General features: G+C 48.7%; 1 protein-coding gene across 2 annotated transcripts in view; it reads right to left on the bottom strand.

Moving 5' to 3' along the window:
• The window catches only part of SCARF2 (scavenger receptor class F member 2), a 67135-nt gene that overhangs the window by 28965 nt on the left and 19828 nt on the right, over positions 1-18342 (bottom strand). For both annotated transcript variants that reach the window (XM_087705846.1, XM_087705848.1), the window contains exons 3-6: positions 12014-12115; positions 8476-8995; positions 7316-7534; positions 6378-6506 (exon numbers count right to left, since the gene is read on the bottom strand). In XM_087705846.1, the coding sequence (XP_087561972.1) occupies positions 6378-6506; positions 7316-7534; positions 8476-8995; positions 12014-12115 (970 nt within the window). The remainder of the gene's footprint in view (positions 1-6377; positions 6507-7315; positions 7535-8475; positions 8996-12013; positions 12116-18342) is intronic.

Below are 18342 nucleotides of genomic sequence, written 5' to 3'. Positions count from 1 at the left end.
ATGGTTCTTGTAGTCGGCGGTTATTTCTTTCTTTCTGGAGATCCGTTCCTACTTCCCCACCATTCCAAGGGTCTTCATCCCAAATTGTATAGCTAAAAGTCTGTAGAGATTCTCAGTCCTCTACGTCACGGTTGTCCCAAAGGTGCTTTTTTCAGGAGGCAACTGGACTTCCTTGGTTTCTGTTTTGAAGACGTTTCGCTTCTCATCCAAGAAGCTTCTTCAGCTCTGACTGGATGGTGGGGAAGGGAAGGGTTGATATTCCTTGCAGACAGCTGGCTCTTTGCATCCTTTTAGAGGGTCCCTGAGGGCCCCTGGAGGCTTATTTGTGTCCTCAGGGTCACCTGAGTGGTGCAAATGGTTCCTGTGCCATTTTTTCCTCTGGAAATCTTTTCATGCTCCCGCACCATTTGAAGGGGGTTCATCCCAAATTGTATGGCTGAGAAGCTTCTTGAATGAGAAGCAAAATGTCTTCAGAAGAAAAAACAAGAAAGTCCAGTCGCCTCCTGAAAAAGCACCTTTGGTTTCATAGTAGTTTGCAAAGTCGGTAGAGATTCTCCGTCATCCAGGTCATGGTTATCCCAAAGGTGCTTTTTCCAGAGGCAACTGGATTTTCTGTTTTTTCTTTTGAAGATGTTTCACTTCTCATCCAAGAAGCTTCTTCAACTCTGAGAGACCGCCTGCTGCCAATTACCTCCCAAAGACCCATTAGGTCACACAGATTAGGCCTCCTCCGGGTTCCATCTACTAGCCAATGTCATCTGGCTACTACCCAGGGGAGGGCCTTCTCTGTGGCGGCTCCGGCCCTTTGGAACGAGCTCCCCGCAGAGATTCGGACCCTCACCTCTCTCCAGGCCTTCTGAAAAGCCGTTAAAACCTGGCTTTGTCGGCAGGCCTGGGGTCGATGAGTTCCCTTCCCCTCTCGAATCGTGTGGCTGTTGGTTGTTTTAAATTCCCTGTACTTTTTGTTGTAGTTCTTGTGTTTCCCTTCCCCTCCTTTGGGTTTGTGCACCGCCCTGAGTCCTGCTGGGAAATGGTTGCAAATGGGTCACCTGAGTGGTGCAAATGGTTCCTGTAGGCTGCAATTTTTTCCCTCTGGAAATCCGTTCCTCCTCCCACCAGCCGAGTGAGCTAACCCTGAAGAAAGGAGCCCTGGTCCAGACTGGCTGGAGGGGGCTCACCCTCAAGGAGCAGCCAGGGGAAGAGGCTTGGCCTGCAAAGGCTGCCCTTTGGCCATCCAATTCTCCCAGGAATGCTGATGCCTCTTGGACCTCCAGAGTTTTTTCCTTGGCTCGGATCCTGCCTTCCTCAGGGCCATGTGCTGGTTTGGCCCAGAGGCTTCCTGGCTCCTCACAGCAGCTGCAAGCTGGCCGGCTCACAAAGGAACGTATTTCCTGCCTGCCCTGCTGTTTTCAATTGGAAGACCCTTTTGAGAGCTTGCAGTTCTGCAGAATTTTGCATTTTAATATTTTTGCAGGTTGATGGTTTCAGGCAAGGACAACGAGTTCTTAAAGGCTCAGCAATCTTTATGCTCCCCCCCCCCCCCAAGAGTGTATTTGGATGCCATGTCCTGCAGACCGGCTCAGGAGGTGCTGTAGGCAGACTCACACTGCCAACCTGTGATGGGCTATGAAAATCATCTTGTGGGGAGGGGCCAAAACATTCTTTCATCACCTTCATCGTCTTCATTTCACAACCCCATATTCCCTTGCAGGGTGGAGTCTGGGCAACTGAATGGAGCTAGAGAGTATTTTAATGGCCGGATGCCCTTCCTGTCACCAATGTGGAGTTTTTTTCAGCAGATATATTCTCATCATGCCGAGAGAGAGAAATATTTGCCTCTACCGAGGATCAAACTCACAGCCTCCTGATTATGAGGCGAAAGCTCCACCTCTAGGCAACCGCACCACTCCCGGCTGGAACACTCTTTAACTCACCCCCCCACCCCACCCAATAAATGTTCATTGTGATTGATGATGGGTAGCCTAGAATCCTAAACCAGCATTTCTCAGTCTTGGCAACTTGAATGTGGCTGGGGAATTCTGGGAGTTGAAGTCCACCCATCTTAAAGCTGCCAAGATGGAGAAACGCTGCCTAAGCCAACCTTCAGCTTTTCTGATGGCACCAACAAACCCAGGCAAACCCTCGAACTGACTGGGAAGACTACACGCATCCATCAGAAGCCAAAAGGAAAAATTCCCCACCAAACCTATTTTTAGCATGTCCCAGGGCTTCCCATCTGCGTCAAAGTCCTTTCATCCTTTGACCAGAGCAACGCATGCCACAACACATCTCAAGGAAGAAAATCCAGATGTCTCTCTCTCTCCCTCCCTCCCTCCCCCGCCCAACCTTGTTTACAAATGTGCCAAAAGTGTTATGCAGAGGTGCCTGGAACTCAGCAAAAGCTGTGCAAGTGGAAGGAAGGAAACCGAAAAAAAGGAAGGAAGGATGAAAGAAAAAGCAGGAAGGAAGAAGGGAGGGAGAAAGGACGAAACATATTCCAGCTTTGGGGCTTGATTATAGATGATTAATGATGTCCAAGGGACAATGAAAGGATAATTTTCATATCCTCTAATCTGGTAACAATATCTAGGACTGTTTTGCTGTTTTATAGGGAACAGAGATACCGATTCTACCATTCTTTCAACCACAGGAACTGACAATTTTCAGCAATTGTAGACCAAGATGGCTTCAAGAACTACAAGGAGGTTTTGGGGATGTGGGGACCCATCTCTGAACTAAATTCAGAAGCTGCTTCTTGTCTTCTTCATAGATCCTGGAGCCAGTTAACCTTGAGATCCCCACTGGACTATCCTAAAGCTTGTAATTTCATTGTGCGGATGTGGTTTTTTTATACTTGCACAATCACTTTTCTTCAGGATGGTGTTTCTCAAACGTGGCAATTTAAGGTTGCAGGAGCTGGGCATGGCTAGTCTAGGGAAGAGAAGGACCAGGGGAGACAGGATAGCAGTCTTCCAATATTTCAGGGGCTGCCCTAGAGAGGAAGAGGTCAAGCTATTTCCCAAAGCACCTGAAGGCCAGACAAGGAATAATGGATGGAAACTGAACAATGAGAGATTCAACCTGGAAATAAGGAGGAATTTTCTGACCGTGAGAATATTCAACCCATGGAACAGAAGTTGCCTTTGGACATTGTGGGAGCTTCATCACTGTAGGCTTTCAAGAAGAGACTGGACTGTCATCTGTCAGAAATGCTCAGGCATGGGGGTTGGATTACATGACCTTCAAGGTCTCTTTCACCTCTATTAATCTGAATCTATCTAAGATGATCAAAGGTCTGGAGACTAAAACATGAAGAACGGTTGCAGGAACTGGGCATGGCTAGTCTAGTGAAGAGAAGGACCAGGGGAGACAGGAGAGCATCTTCCAATATTTGAGAGGCTGCCACAGAGAGGTGGGGGTCAAGCTATTTTCCAAAGCACCTGAAGGCCAAGCAAGGAACAATGGATAGAAATTGACCAAGCAGAGATTCAACCTGGAAATAAGGAGGAATTTTCTGACAGTGAGAACAATCCACCCATGCAACAGAAGTTGCCTTCAGATGTTATGGAAGCTTCATCACTGGGAGCTTTCAAGAAGAGATTGGACTGCCATCTGTCAGAAATGGTGTAGATAGGATCTCCTGCTTGGGTAGGGGGCTGGACTCGATGACCTACAAGCTCCCTTCCAACTCTGTTAATCTGTTAAAGTTGGGTGGACTTTGACTCTCAGAATTGTCTAACCAGGGCAATTCTGGGAGTCGAAGCCCACCCAACTCAAAATTGCCAAAGTTGAGAAACAATGCTTTAGGGAAGGTGAGTGCCAACTGTCTGGAGCTGATTAGCATCCTGCAGTCCATCTGGGAATGATGTGAATTTTAATCCCAACACATTCATGAGTGCCCCAGGTTGGGAAAGCAGATGTTGGAGAAAAAAAGACAAAGAGAATCCCAAGCTAGCAATAATTTTGTTTTACATATATAATAGAAAAAGAAACGGTGGGTAGAAAGATTCCCCCCTTTACTCGGAGGGAGAAGTCAGTTTTCTTTGCTGAAAACACAGCAAGCTTTGTCTTGAATAAGCATGCCATGACTAAACACAACGAAGTGGCCAGGATGTCCTTTTTCTGCTAAATTTAAAGAACTGTGGAAGGCAGGAAATGAAGATCTTGTGCTTCTCTGTTCAACCATAGGGAGACAACTTTCTGCTGGCAGAAGATGCTCTTTTGGTATTTTAAAAAAGCTACTTTTTTGAGAGTGGGTAGGATCATACAATTCTCTTTGGGGAGGAGGAAAAAACTTAAGATCCTTTCCATTCTTTGTCCTTAACTAGAAACTGAAGAAATCAGTTGTTTTTTTCTTCTAGAAAAATGGGGAAATATTGAAAAGGCAGAATATTATATTTCCCTGCATCAGAAATGGAGAAACATGTTTTTAGGCAGGAAGCAGACTCATCTTAATAGCCCCCACCTTTCTCAATGGGCCATTAAAAAAGCCTGAGCTAGTCTACATAACAAAGGTAGGATTAGCCTTCTACAGAAACTCACCACATGGCATCTGGGAACTCAACCAAGCTTGGGACTCAAAAGACACGCAACCTACAAAGTTAGCTAAGACCTACCCACCCACCCCTAGGAGTCTGATAACCAATCAGAATACATTACTTACACAGGAACAGGAAACAAAGAGATGGGGCCCAACAGAGTATAAAAAACCCAGGAACACTCAGCAAGACCTTTTTTCTCTCTTTTTCTTCTTCACCCAACACCTGAAAGCATGTGAGCCCCTTTTTCTGTTCAGGAGCTCAAGCCATGGGATCCTGTCCACCATTAAACCATCTTTCCAAGCAGCCTCCATGTTTCCAGTCTTTTCCCCCACTTGGAACTGAACCCAGATGGACATTTCTTCCAACAGAAGTGAGAAGGGTGCATTAAACCTTTGCAGGGCTGAGACGCACATCTTCTTGCTCCTTTAAAGTATTTCATTGCCTACAAACCCAATCAGGCAGTTGGTCAAAAGAGATTCTGGGAGCCTGCATAGGAGCTGACCATTGCTGAGTCTGGATTAAAAGAAGCAGCTATTAATCTAGAACCCAGGGAAGCAGGCTGGATGGGGAATTCTGAGAGCAGAAATCCACACAAATAAAAGCTGCTGAGATTAAGAAATTAGGCCTTATTACTGCAGAAAGTTAGCACCCCTCCTTCTCCTAGAAGAATGAAATATTTTAGGAAATATTCAAAAGGCAGAATATTATATTTCCCTAAATAAGAAATAGAGACTCATTCTCTTAAAAAGACAGAAAGCAGACTCAGCAGATACTTTGTGCCCATTAAGAGAGACTGGGCGACCCTATCTCCAGGATGAAGGGATTAAGACAGGACCCTCCAGGACATCATAGGATTAACCTACTAAGACACAGAGCTCACTACATTGCACAGGGCCCTAGGGCCGTGAAGGCAAACCAATGTCACGCGTGCTACAGGTGGCACACAGAGTCATATTTGTTGGCACAACTGTCCTCACCTCCCAGCTCCAGACCTGGGAGGCCTTCTCGCCCAATTTAGAGTGGGACTCCTCCAACGAGCCCAGACAAATGTCCTTTCTTTGAACACCTTCATGGAGCGACCCCTCAGGACTCTTCCACTGCTTAATAATTCCAAACAGCCAGGCAATTCCGACTTGAGCTTGAATAATTCTCTAAAAAGCTTCCATTCCTTACTTCTCCTACCCTTGAGCACTATAGAACCGTGATGGCGAACCTAAGGCACGCATGGCACAGGTGGCATGCGGAGACATATTTGCCAGCTCCGGCGCACACTGATTTTCGGCATTCTGGAGGGCTGGGGGAGGCGGTTTTCGCCCTCCCAGGCTTCAGGAAAGCCTCTAGAGCCTGGGGAAGGCGAAAAACACGCCCAATGGGTCAACCGGAAGTTCGTTTCCAAACTTCCGGTTGTGCCGTTGAGCCATTTTCTGCCCTCCCCAAATTGTCCCAAGTTGAGGACTATCTGTTTTAGATTTATTCCCCAGCCTGGCTGGCTGGCAATTCTGGGAGTTGAAGCTTCAAGCTGAGGTTGAGAAACACGGCTGTAAACACAGATCTAAGTGTCTCATTAGCAAGGAGGCCCCAACAGGAAACAGGGCACTCCTGTGTTTGTTGATTTGCTTAAAGAACACAAGTCACCTTGTCCTAAATAGAAGAGGAACCTGTAACAAGTCAGAAACATACATTGTTCAGACTGAAGAAAAGCGCATGCTCCATTTTGCTTTGCTTCAGCAGGCAAAAGTGCCTTTCAGTTTCCTTGGCTAAGCCCAGCCTTGCCCAGGTGCATACAGGGGTGGGTGGGGTGGGGGATTTGAGTCTTCCCCCGTGATGCTCACTTACAATGTCCCGTGGAACCCGGCCTGGCAGAGGCACCTCCCAGTCTCAAAGTGGCACTCCCCGTTAAAACAGCTGCTGCAGACGAAGGCACAGTTCTCACCATACGTCCCGTTGCGGCATTTGGTCTGGCACCTGGAGAAAAGGGCAGCAAGACAAACAGGGGGTAGTGGAGACAGGGCTTCGTCTACTTGGGGGTTCAGGGGTTGACTTTGGGGTGCTGGCTGCAGGAGGTTTTAGAAAGAGCTGGCACAGCCATACTCCACTCTATCAATGATGCAGTTGTAGAGGTGGTCAACAGTATTAAGTATCTAGGGATGAAGATAACTACAATCTGAATTGGTGTCTCCACACACCATCCTTAGTGAAGCATGCAAACCTGCATCGGCATTTCCTGCATCAGATGAGAAGAGCACATCTTTCTCTTTCTGTCCCAAACATTTTTTTATAGAGGCACAATTGAGAATGTTTTAACCACAAACCGCATCCCTCTTTGGTTTGGTGGACGCAGCGCCTCAGATAGAAAGTCTCTATAGAGAGTGGTGAGGACAGCTGAGAAGATCATTGGAAGATAGTTTCCCATCATTCATGCTTGAGTAGTGGGGCTGGACTAGAAGACCTCCAAGATCCCTTCCAGCTCTATTCTAATTCTAATTCTAAGAAGACGGAGGCCCTGGAATAATGAATGTGGTAATTTGGGCTAAGAGTATCAGGTTCTGAAGAAGCAGCAATGAATTAATCTGGGATCAAATAAAGGCTGAGCGATCCCTTGAAGGGGTAATCTAGAACCCAAAACACACATGTGTAGAGTATTTCATACATGTGCATGATGAATTCTTAGGCTTGGTCACCCTGAGGGCTGCAAAGGGAAGATACACCAACACATCAGAGGCAGGATACGATCAAGGACAATATTTGGAACTCAGGGACAATCAGCTACTCACCTGTCTCCAATCCAGCCTGGATTGCAGTGGGAACACTTCCCGTTGATATGGTTGCAGGTGTGGCCATCCTTACAGGGAGGGCAGATCTGCTCACAGCCCTCTCCATAAAAGCCCAGGGAGCAGATCTGGTCACACTTGGTGCCATTCCAACCAACTTCGCAGGCCAGGCAACGGCCATCCACAATTGTACACGGCTGCAGCTCCTTACACTGACCGCACCTGTGGAGATGGAGCAGAGAGTATGTGAAAGCCATGAGGCCGGGTAGTTTGTTGGCTGTCTGCCCCTCCAGCAGCCGAATCAGAGGAGGAGAAGGAGGCATGGGAGTCAGGGTCAGCATCAAGGCAACCTGGGAGCTCCAAGGGGGAAGAGGGAATGGAGCTGTCAGAGAAAGAGAGACAAAGGCAGAGCCTGGGCTGTCTGTCAGCCCTCAGATGGAAAGTCAACAGCCCCCAGGTCTGGAGGTGGCTGATGAGGAAGAGGAGGAACATTTTTCTTCCAGTAGGGCTGATTTATGTGGATTGACAGGCGACTGTTAATGTATAAACTGGGTTGACAAAGTCAGAAATGAGGAAGGGATAAGCCGCCTGGAAAAGCCAAGGGAAATGATCAAAACCATTAAAAAGCGAAAGTTAGAATATGTTGGACATGGGATGCGACACCTGGAAAAATACGGCATCCTTCCCTTAATCCTCCAGGGGAAGATTGAAGGCAAAGGAGGTCCAGGCAGAAGAAGAACATTGTGGCTTCAAAATCCAAGGGACCAGTTTGGACAAAACTCTGTGGCACTTTTTTGTGCGGCTGTTGATAAAAATAGGATCGCCAATGTGATCGCCAATGTCCAAAGATGGACATGGCACAAGTAGTAGATCTGAGCTGTGATGATAAAGAGATTGCTTCTTGCCCAAACTTTCTGGGAAGATCATGTGCGGGTCTGCTGGGTGGTCCAGGATGCCAATTCTCAACCTTGGCAAGCATGGCTGGCCGGACAATTCTGGGAGTTAAAGCCTGCCCCTCTTCAGTGTGCCATGGTTGAGAAACGCTGCCCTGAACTGTTCTGAGGAAAGGCACAAAGGGGCTGGGTAGGGGCTGAGCGTTGCAGATGTGCCCTCCCTCTCTGAATCCCTGGGGGGTGGGAGACCCCCAAGAGGCCCCTGCTTACCGTCGCCTGCAGCCTTGTCCGTAGAAGCCAGCCGGACAGGCCTCACGGCAGAACTTGCCCCGGTAGCCTGGCTCACAGGTGCAGGTCCCGTCCACCTGGTTGCACTTCCCCATGTGACACTGGCAGTAACGGTCGCAACGGGGACCAAAGGTGCGGCTGCGGCACTGGCAGCGGCCCGTGAACTGCTCGCAGGGTGAGGTGCTGCAGGCGCACTGGTTGTTGCAGGTGCGCCCCCACCAGCCCGGCTGGCAGAGGCAGAGGCCTGTCTTCTGGTCACACTGCGAGTTGAGGCTGCAGTAGCAGGCGCTGGCACACTGGGGTCCCCACCAGTTCGGCTCGCAGGAGCACTTGCCCGTCTTCTGGTCACACTTGCCGTGCTTGCACAAGCAGACATTCTCGCATCGCGGGCCCCAGCGGTTGGCGTTGCATGTGCACTGGCCCGTCACGTCCTCACACTGCCCGTTGGGGTAGCAGCTGCATAGCTCCTTGCAATCCGGGCCCCAAAAGAGGCGGGGACACTCTGCAAGGGACGGCAGGAGCAGGTGAGCCCCCTGGGGAGTCTCGCTTCCCATTATAGCAATAGTACCTAGATTTATATACCTGTTTACGGTGCTTTACAGCCAGGGGTGGGTTCCTGCCAGTTCTAACTTCTTCTATAGAAGAGGTTCCACAAATCTAGAGTGCTGTTTAGAACCGGTTCCAGCTTCCTCACCCCGCCCATCCGCACATCATCAAGATGAAGAGCGAGAGGAGGAATTCTGGGAGTTGAAGTCCACAAGTCTTAAAGCTGTCAAGTTTGAACACCCCTGGATTTTTTTTCTAAAGGGTTAGGGGTGCAAGAGTCTTGTAACTTGACAGCTTTAAGACTTGTGTGCTTCAAATGCCAGAGTTTCTGAGCCAACATTTTGGTTGCTAAGCAAGAGAGTTGTTAAGTGGGTTTCACCACATTTTACAAGTTGGCCATGCCCACCCAGTCCCATGGCCAGCAAGTTACTCCCACAAAGCAGGCCACACCTACAGAAGAGGTTCTAAAAATTTTTGAAATCCACCACTGTTTACAGCCCCCTCTTAGCGGTTTGCAGAATCAGCATATTGCCCCAACAATCTGGGTTTTACCCACCTTGGAAGAACGGAAGGCTGAGTCAACATTGAGCCTGGTGAGACTCAAACTGCTAGCAGTTGGCAGAATTAGCCTGCAATACTGCATTCTAACCATGTGTGCATCAAGGAAGGAGGGAAGGAAAGAAGGAAGGAAGGGAGGGAGGGAGGAAGGAAGGAAGGAAGAACAGCAATAGCTTTCAGGACTGCTTCCCAACACTTTTACCAACCTCTCTAAGCGGTTTACAGGGTCAGCCTTTTGCCCCCAACAATCTGGCTCCTCATTTTACCCACCTCGGAAGAATGGAAGGCTGAATCAACCTTGAGCCAGTAAGAATTGAACTGCTGGCAGTGGGCAATGTTATGGAAAGAAGGGAGGGAAGGAGGGAGGAGAAAAGAAAGAGCAATAGCAATAGACTTATATACCATTTCATAGTGCTTTACAGCCCTAAATGATTGAGGGCTTGCCCCCAACAATCTGGCTCCTTATTTTACCCACCTGGGAAGGACGGAAGGCTGTCAACCTTGAGTCTGGTGAGATTCCAACTGCCAAATTGCAGGCAGCTGACAGTCAGCAGAAGTAGCTTGCAGTACTGCATTCTAACTGCTGCGCCACTGCGGATTAATGCTTACTTAATTTCTGTACCACTTTCAATTTACATGTTTTTTTAAATTTCAGTTTGGGGTTTGACATTTTTATTATCATACAGTCCCTCGGGTCCTTGATTAAATCGAAATACAAGATTTAAATCACAGATGAGTCAGCCTTGAAATGCAGCTAGTAAATTTATTTATTTATTTATTAAATTTCTATTTCATAAATTTAAATTGGGAACGTAAATTGGACTGGAATTGCCACTTGCACTCAGAGTCAACAAAATGCATTTATCAGACAATCTTCTTTGCACTAAAGCAGGTGTCTCCAAACTTGTGTTGGGAGAAATATCCATCTGGTTCAGTTCCAAGCCAGGAGAAAGACACTGGAAATATGGAAGCGGATTGGAAAGAGGGTTGAATGATGAAGCAGAACCACCAAACACATGGTTCTCTAGTGCAGCTGAACCCATGGAGCTGAAACTAGGGGGGGGGGGGGAATTTAATACCGTATTTTGCACTTGAACTTGTTCCTGTGCAAGGATATGTATTCTATTGGCTGTTGCCAGATTCCCAGGGGGGCATGTACAAATCCTAGGAGTTTGTCTGAACTATGTTTGGTTTGAATTTGGTCTGCTGATGCAATGAAAGGGCTTGTTGGGCAATTCCTACTGTGGCTGAGGCCTAATCCTACCTTTCTTCAGACCTTGCTACAGGGAATTTACTTATGAATAGAGCTATCTATCTCTTTATCGTTTAAGTGCTGACATCTGCTGTGGGCTCTTCAGGAAGGTGGGGGCTGCTTTCCAAGAGCATGTTTCTCCATTTTTTATCCAGGGAAATATAATATTCTGTCTTTTTAAATATTTCTCAAAATATTTCATTTTTCAAGGATTGCGATGCTGAATCTATGGCAGGCATGCTGAAAGTGGCTCACAGAGCCATCTCTCCATTTGTTGCCTGTTGCTTTTCCGAGTTCTGTCCAGGTGGTCTTTGCGTACACGGGAATGCCGGAAACCGGAAGAGCAGCTTCTGGGGGCACTCCCCCATGTGCATGCTCCCATTTCGGCACTTGGTGCCGAAAAGGTTCGCCAACACTGTTCTAGAAGGGTGGCGCTAACTTTCTACACTTGGCAGGTTGAAGACTTGTGGACTTCAACTCCCAGAATTCCTCCGTCACCACGACTGGCTGGGGAGTTCTGGAAGTTGAAGTCCACAAATCTTAAAAGTGGCCCAGTCTGCCCTAAAACCATCCTGCTTCATTGGTTAATAAAATCCTTTCCTTTCCCTGCCTTTCCTCTGAGAATACAGGCTTTCAGATTTGGGTTTCCACAGATTGTACCAACATGTCTCTCTTATTAAATTGGAACTTTTATGAAAGCTATGCCTTGGACTCTGATTTAATTCTGGATGATATTTGGAACGCTGACAGAAGCGGCACATCGGGGGGGGGGGGTGTCACATCCAAAGTTTCCTTCACAGCAATCCAGCAAGGTGGGATGCTGGTGACTGGCCTGAAGCCCCCAAGTGAGGGTCCTGGATTCCTAGCCCCTGGGAAGCCCACAAGGAGCACCCAAAAGCAAGGTTAAAAAGCTGAGATATTAAAATTGAAATAATGATGATGATCATCCCCTCCCCCATTTATTTTCTCTTCTGGACAGCTGGGAATTCTCAAACCTGCAACTTTCTGGACGCTGAGGGGTTGTGAACTCTGACCTGGATGGCACTGGAGGTTCTGGCCCCTGATGATGGCCCTCTTTCCCTGGGGGAAGCATGCAGGTGTTTCCTTCCCCCTCCCACTGCCCCTCCCCGCCCTCCCCAGTCTGGAGGATGCTCCCACGCTTACTGGTTTCGCAGTTGGCCCCAAAATAGCCATGGCGACAGCGGCATTCGTTGGGCCTTACACACACCTCGTTGTTGGTACAGGTGAAGTTGCCCTCGCAGATGGCTGCAGGGGGAGAGAAGAGAAGGTGAGGGGGCTCCGGGGACTTATCCCCCATTCCCTCCCCTCCCCACACTTGGAGGTTTTGTGGTGGGCCTTCCAGCTGGAGAGAAATCAACCAGGAGGGCACAAATGGGAATTTCCCCATCCGGGTTTAGTTTCCTGTGATTTATACCAGGAATTCTTCTCTGCTTTCACTGGCCCCTTGAGCCTTTCTGGGGATTCTTTCTTTCTTTTTTTAAATAAACATTTTTTATTTTTTATTCTCTTACATACCATTATAAATATACATTCACATAATTGTTATTCTTCTTTACACTTGTCATTCTTATACATTTATTATTTCATTTAATAGGTTATAATATACAGTTTGGGTTACTTTATTTACCATCCCTTCCTCCTGTTTTAACATGACCTCATTTTCCCTTTCTTTTCTCCCTCCCTTTCTTCTCTACTTTCTTCCTTCCTCCTCTCCTTCTCCTTCCTTCTTCCCTTACCTCTCCCTTACTCCTACTCTTCCTCTTCCCCTTCCTCCCCTCTCTCCTTCTCTTTCTCTCCCTTCCACCCTCCTCTCCTTACCTCTTTATTCCTTCCCTTCTCTTCCTCTCGTTCTCTCCTCCTCTCTCCCTTTCCTTTCCTGTTGTTATAGGTGTCTCTTTCAAATCTCAGTTTATGTTTCCTTGGGATGGTATTTCCACAAACCCGAATATAATTTAGTATCATTTCTTATATTCCCTTACCTTCATTAGTCTATCCTAGCTATGTTTTTTTCCCCTCCTTTAGATCTGGCTCTTGAATACATACTTGTATATTTAGTACTTTCTTTTCTGTTTTCGACCAGGGAAACTATTCCATGATCCTCGACTTACGACCACAATGGAGCCCGAAATGTACGTTGCTAGGTGAAAAATTTGCTAAGGGGAGCTTTGCTCCATTTTTACGACCTCTCTTGCCCCTGTTGATAAGCGAATGTTAAGTGCTTGTTAAGTTAGTAACACAGTTGCTAAATCAGTGTTTCTCAACCTTGGCCACTTGAAAATGTCTGGACTTCAACTCCCAGAATTCCCCAGCCAGTGAATGCTGGCTGGGGAATTCTGGGAGTTGAAGTCCGGACATCTTCAAGTGGCCAAAGTTGAGAAACATTGTGCTAAATGAATCTGGTCTCCGGACTGACTTTGCTGGTCAGAAGGTCGCAAAAGGGGATCACGAGACCCCTGGAGACGCTTCAATGGTCATAAGTATGAATCAGTTGCCAAGCGTCTGAATTTGGATTGTGTGACCACGGGATGCGGCATCCGTTCGATTGTAAGTGTGAAAAACAGTCGTCAGTCACTTTTTTGAGTGTCGTTGCAAGTTTGAACGGTCACTAAGAGAAACTGTTGTAAGTCGAGGATGACCTGCACAGTAAGTCCTCGACTTACAGTAATTGATTAGCGACCTGTTTGAAGTTACAACGATGCTGAAAAAAGTGACTTATGACCAATCCTTACATTTGCAATTACTGCAGTATCTTAGGGGTTACACCAGTGTTTCTCAACCTTGGCAACTTGAAGATGTCCGGACTTCAATTCCCAGAATTCCCCAGCCAGCATTAGCTGGCTGGGGAATTCTGGAAGTTGAAGTCCAGACATCTTCAAGTTGCCACGGTTGAGAAACACTGGCCTAATGAAAAGGATTGCAAAATCAGCTGCAAGTCACTTAACCACTTCCTTGATGTCCTTTCCAATTGGGGTCATAGGTCAAGGACTACCAGTGATATTTTTCTCTTTAATTTACCACAAATTAATTTACCAAATTCTTTGCAAAATGACCGTAAAAGCGTTTACACCAGGGGCCTCCAACCTTGGCCACTTTAAGCCTGGTGGACTTCAACTCCCAGAATTCCCCAGCCAGTTTGCATGACAATAGAGTGGTTTTCCTAGACCAGAGGCCTCCAATCTTGGCCACTTTAAGCCTGGCGGACTTTAACCCAGAATTCTGGGAGTTGAAGTCCTCCAGGCTTAAAGTGGCGAAAGTCGGAGACCCCTGCTTTAGACAGCCTCCATCACTGACTGCAAACCAAAGTTCTGCAGAGACACATCAAACCCATCTCCCCACTTTTCCAGATCCTACAAAGCTTTTACTTGCAGATTGCAAGTGGTGGAGCAGTGAAGGTGACCAACTTCTCCCAGGAGCCTCTGAAAGCCTCACCATTCCCTAGGTTGCCAATTCAACCCATTGCCCCCAAGGGAGAAATGGCAGATCACAACCTGGCTCCCCCAAACAGCCCCTCCCACAAGGGGAGCATCAAAGGGAAATTTGCCCAATGCCTCCCAAAAGGATGAGGAGAAGGAATGGAGGGAGGCACTGAAGTAAGATTAGAGGCTGTGTTAACTGGAGCAGAGAGGAAAGGGGTGGAGGGGAAAGAATACCCGCCAGAGGGAAGGTGGCATACTTACCCCATTGATGAGTGGAGAGAGCAGCTCCCTGGCACATGGTGAGCAACCTCTGTCAGTCCAGGGCACGAGGGCGCATGCAAAGTAGGAGTTAGGGAAGCGGTTAGTGCACCTATGGAGGACTTTGGGGAAGATTAGTTGGTTATTATCCAGCTTTTCCAAGGACAGGCAAACGGGATGGGGGGGGGGGATGGCACACTCCCATCCGGAGGCTTCGGAGGGAAGCTTCAAGGGACACCGCATGCACTGACTCTAGAACAACCGGGGCCACACCAAGCCATAGAGTTTGCTCAATCCTGCTGGAGCTCCACACAACCCTTGGACAAATGGATATTATTCCCCCACCCCAATGAGATCAATCAATCTGAATAGAGCGGAAAGGGACCTTAGAGGTCTTCTAGTCCAGCCCCCTGCTCAAGCAGGAGTCCCTATACCATTTCAGACAAGTGGCTGTCCAGTCTCTTCTTAAAAACCTCTAGTGATGCAGCACCCACAACTTCTGGAGGTCAGCTGTTCCATTGGTTAATTGTCCTCACTGTTAGGAAGTTTCTCCTTAATTCCAGGTTGCTTCTCTCAATTGGTTAGTTGCAGAAAAGAGTAACAAAGGTGATAAGAGGACAGAGATAGAATAGAATGAGCTGGAAGGGACCTTGGAGATCTTCAAGTCCAGCCCCCTTTTCAAGCAGGTGACCCTATACCATTTCAGATAAGTAACTATCCAGTCTCTTCTTAAAAACCTCCAGTGGAAGCACCCAAAATTTCTGAAGGCAACTTCTTCTTCCTCACTGTTAGGAAGTTTCTCCTTCATTCCAGGTTGCTTCTCTCCTTGATTAGTTTCCACCCATTGTTTCTTGACCTGCCCTCTGGTGCTTTGGAAAATAGGTTGACCAATGCCCTCTTCTTTGCGGCAGCCCCTCAAATATTAGAAGACTGCTATTAGTTCACCCCTAGTCCTTTTTTTCTCTAGAACGGCCCTGCCCAATTCCTGCAACTGTTCTTCATATGTTTTTGTCTCCAGGCCTCTAATCATCTTTGTTGCTCTTCTCTCACTTTACCCAAAGCCTCAACATCTTTTTTATAAAGCGGTGACCAAAACTGGATGCAGCATTCCATGTGCGGCCTTACTAAGGTTTTATAAAGCAGCATTAATACTTCACGTGATTTTGATTCTGTGCCTCTGTTTAGACTAGGGTGACCAGACGTCCCGCATCTGGCGGGACAGGCACGCCTTTTCATAATTTTTCCCGCATCCCGGGCCGTTCTAGAAAACCCCCACTTTATTTTGGGGCTCGCTCGCTCCCCTGCCCATCAGCTGCTGATAGCTCGCTTTGTTTTGCTGCTTCACTGGTGAGTAAACCAGGAATTAGTAACCTGCACGGGGTTAGTGAAACAGGCGCTGCCGCCCTCCTCCCCTTCCCTGTGCGTGAGAAAGGCGCCCACTTGCCAGCCTGCCCACCCTTGGGCTCCGGGGGCAGCACCTTCCCAGCATCGCAGCACTGGTTCCTTCGCGCCCCTCCCACCCCTCTGCCTCCTCAGACCTCCACGCAAGAGCGGCAGAGCGAACGAGCGACCACGGCCGTCGTTTTAAATGAGGCTCCGCTCGCTGCTCATCCCGCTCCAAGCCGGGAAAGGGGCGCTTTGGCAGGGTTTCCGCAGCGCCCCCAAGGACCGCCACGCGAGGTCGGCGGCGGTTGCTGCTGCTGCTGCTGAGGGCCTTTAGTAACCTGCGCGGGGTTAGTGAAACAGCCACCGCCGCCCTCCTCCCCTTCCCTGTGTGCGAGAAAGGTGCCCGCTCGCCAGCCCGCCCACCCACCCTTGGGCTCCGGGGGCAGCACCTTCCCAGCTCTGCCGCTGCTGCGCTGCTTCTTTCGCGCCCTGCGGAGTTTTCCCTGTGTCTCCCAGGTCGCGCCCATCCTGTGTGCGAGAAACTCTGCAGGGCGCGATGAAGTAGCGCGGCAGCAGCGGCGCTGGGGAGGTGCTGCCCCCGGAGCCCAAGGGTGGGTGGGCGGACTGGTGAGTGGGCGCCTTTCTCTGTGTCTCCCAGGTTGCGCCCGTCCTGTGTGCGAGAAAGGCGTCCGCTCACCAGCCCGCTCACCCTTGGGCTCCGGGGGCAGCACCTTCCCAGCTCCGCCGCTGCTGCGCTGCTTCCTTCGCACCCTGCGGAGTTTTCCCTGTGTCTCCCAGGTCGTGCCCGTCCTGTGTGCGAGAAACTCCACAGGGCGCGAAGGAAGCATCGCGGCAGCGGCGGCGCTGGGGAGGTGCTGCCCCCGGAGCCCAAGGGTGGGTGGGCGGACTGGCGAGCGGGCGCCTTTCTCTGTGTCTCCCAGGTTGCGCCCGTCCTGTGTGCAAGAAAGCCGTCCAGGGCGGCTTTCCCAGCCTCCTTTCTGTGCCCCCGCCCCGGTTCCACCTCCTCCGGCTGGCGGCCAACGGGAGGAAAAGGCAGGAAAAAGAGCGAAGGCGCCGATGGCGCTGCTCTTCTCCGCCCTCCGCATGGTGTTGGGCCTTTTTTTCGCCGTCAGCAGGGGATCGCCAGAGACGCCCACCGCCAGATGGTGAGCGGGGTGCCTCCGAGGCGGGAGGGGAAACTAGTCCGGGCGCAGAAGTAGGGAAGGGAGGGAGGGCAGCGCTAATGGATGCTCTTTCTCCGTTGCGATCTCCTCTTTTGATCTGTGACCACGAGCCGTTCCTATTGTGACGTCTGTATCAGGCGCCGGGCTTAGTTTCCGTATCTTAAGAGAGACCGGAGATCGCGGGGTTTCTTGTATGCTGCAAGGAGAGGCAGAAGCCAAGAAGAGCCGGGCCTGCCTTCTCGCTACCCCCGCTCCGCCCCGGTCACAGGGGATGGGGACAGCTCTCTGCTAGACTCGCTGCCAAACTGGATGGGGAAAGGAGAAAGCTGTTCCCACCAGCCGAAGTCAGAACTATGCTGTGACCAAAGTTTGGAGAAAAATGGTTTTGTGTGTGTGTGTGTGTGTGTGTGTGTTTGATTGAGCGAGGGATCTGGTAAGGGAACTGCGCCTATTTAGAAAAGGTAAATTATTGCAAACATGATCAGTAGAAGATATGTATGGGGGCAGGTTGGGTGGTAGAGAGAAAGTGATAAAAGAGTGGGAGAGAGGAAGAAAAAAGAGGGGAGAGAGACAGAAAGAGACAGAGAAGGAGAGAGAAAGTGACAGAAGAGTGGGAAAGAAGGAGAGAGAAAGAAAGAAAAAGAGAAAGAGGGTAAGAGAGAGAGAGACAAAGAGGAGAGAGAAGGGAGAAGGAGAGAGAAAGTGGTAGAAGAATGGAAAAGGAGGAGAAAGAGAAGAGAGACAAAGAGAAAGAGGGTGAGAGAGAGAATGAGACAAAGAGGAGAGAGAAGGGAAAAGGAGAGAGAAAGTGACAGAAGAATGGAAAAGAAGGAGAGAGAAAGAGAAGAGAGACAAAGAGAAAGAGGATGAGAGACAGAAAGAGACAAAGAGGAGAGAGAAGGGAGAAAGAAAGAATAAGTGAAGGAAGAATGGAAAAGAAGGAGAAAGAGAAGAGAGACAAAGAGAAAGGATGAGAGAGACAGAGAGAAAAGAGAGGAAGAGGAAAGAGTAAGATAGAACATCTCATTTCAACCCTGAGGTGCAAATATTCTCTTTGATTGGTAATTTTATTTGCCCATTTACTATCCAATACTCTCATTTCTCCTTAAGTTCATGAAGAATTCCCTTCTTTTTATTGAATTTATCACAATACCTTGACAACTTTTTCAGCATAGCTTTACAGCTATTTAAAATATATAGTAATTTAGGTCAGGTTTTCAGAACATTA

The sequence above is a fragment of the Thamnophis sirtalis genome, unplaced genomic scaffold (genome assembly GCF_051295495.1).
Source record: "Thamnophis sirtalis isolate CommonGarterSnake01/CBP01778 unplaced genomic scaffold, rThaSir2_p1.2 scaffold_2, whole genome shotgun sequence".
NCBI classification, from domain to species: Eukaryota; Metazoa; Chordata; class Lepidosauria; order Squamata; family Natricidae; genus Thamnophis; species Thamnophis sirtalis.
The sequence above is the reverse complement of the archived record's forward strand: the minus strand, read 5'-3'. Positions and strand labels throughout refer to the sequence as shown.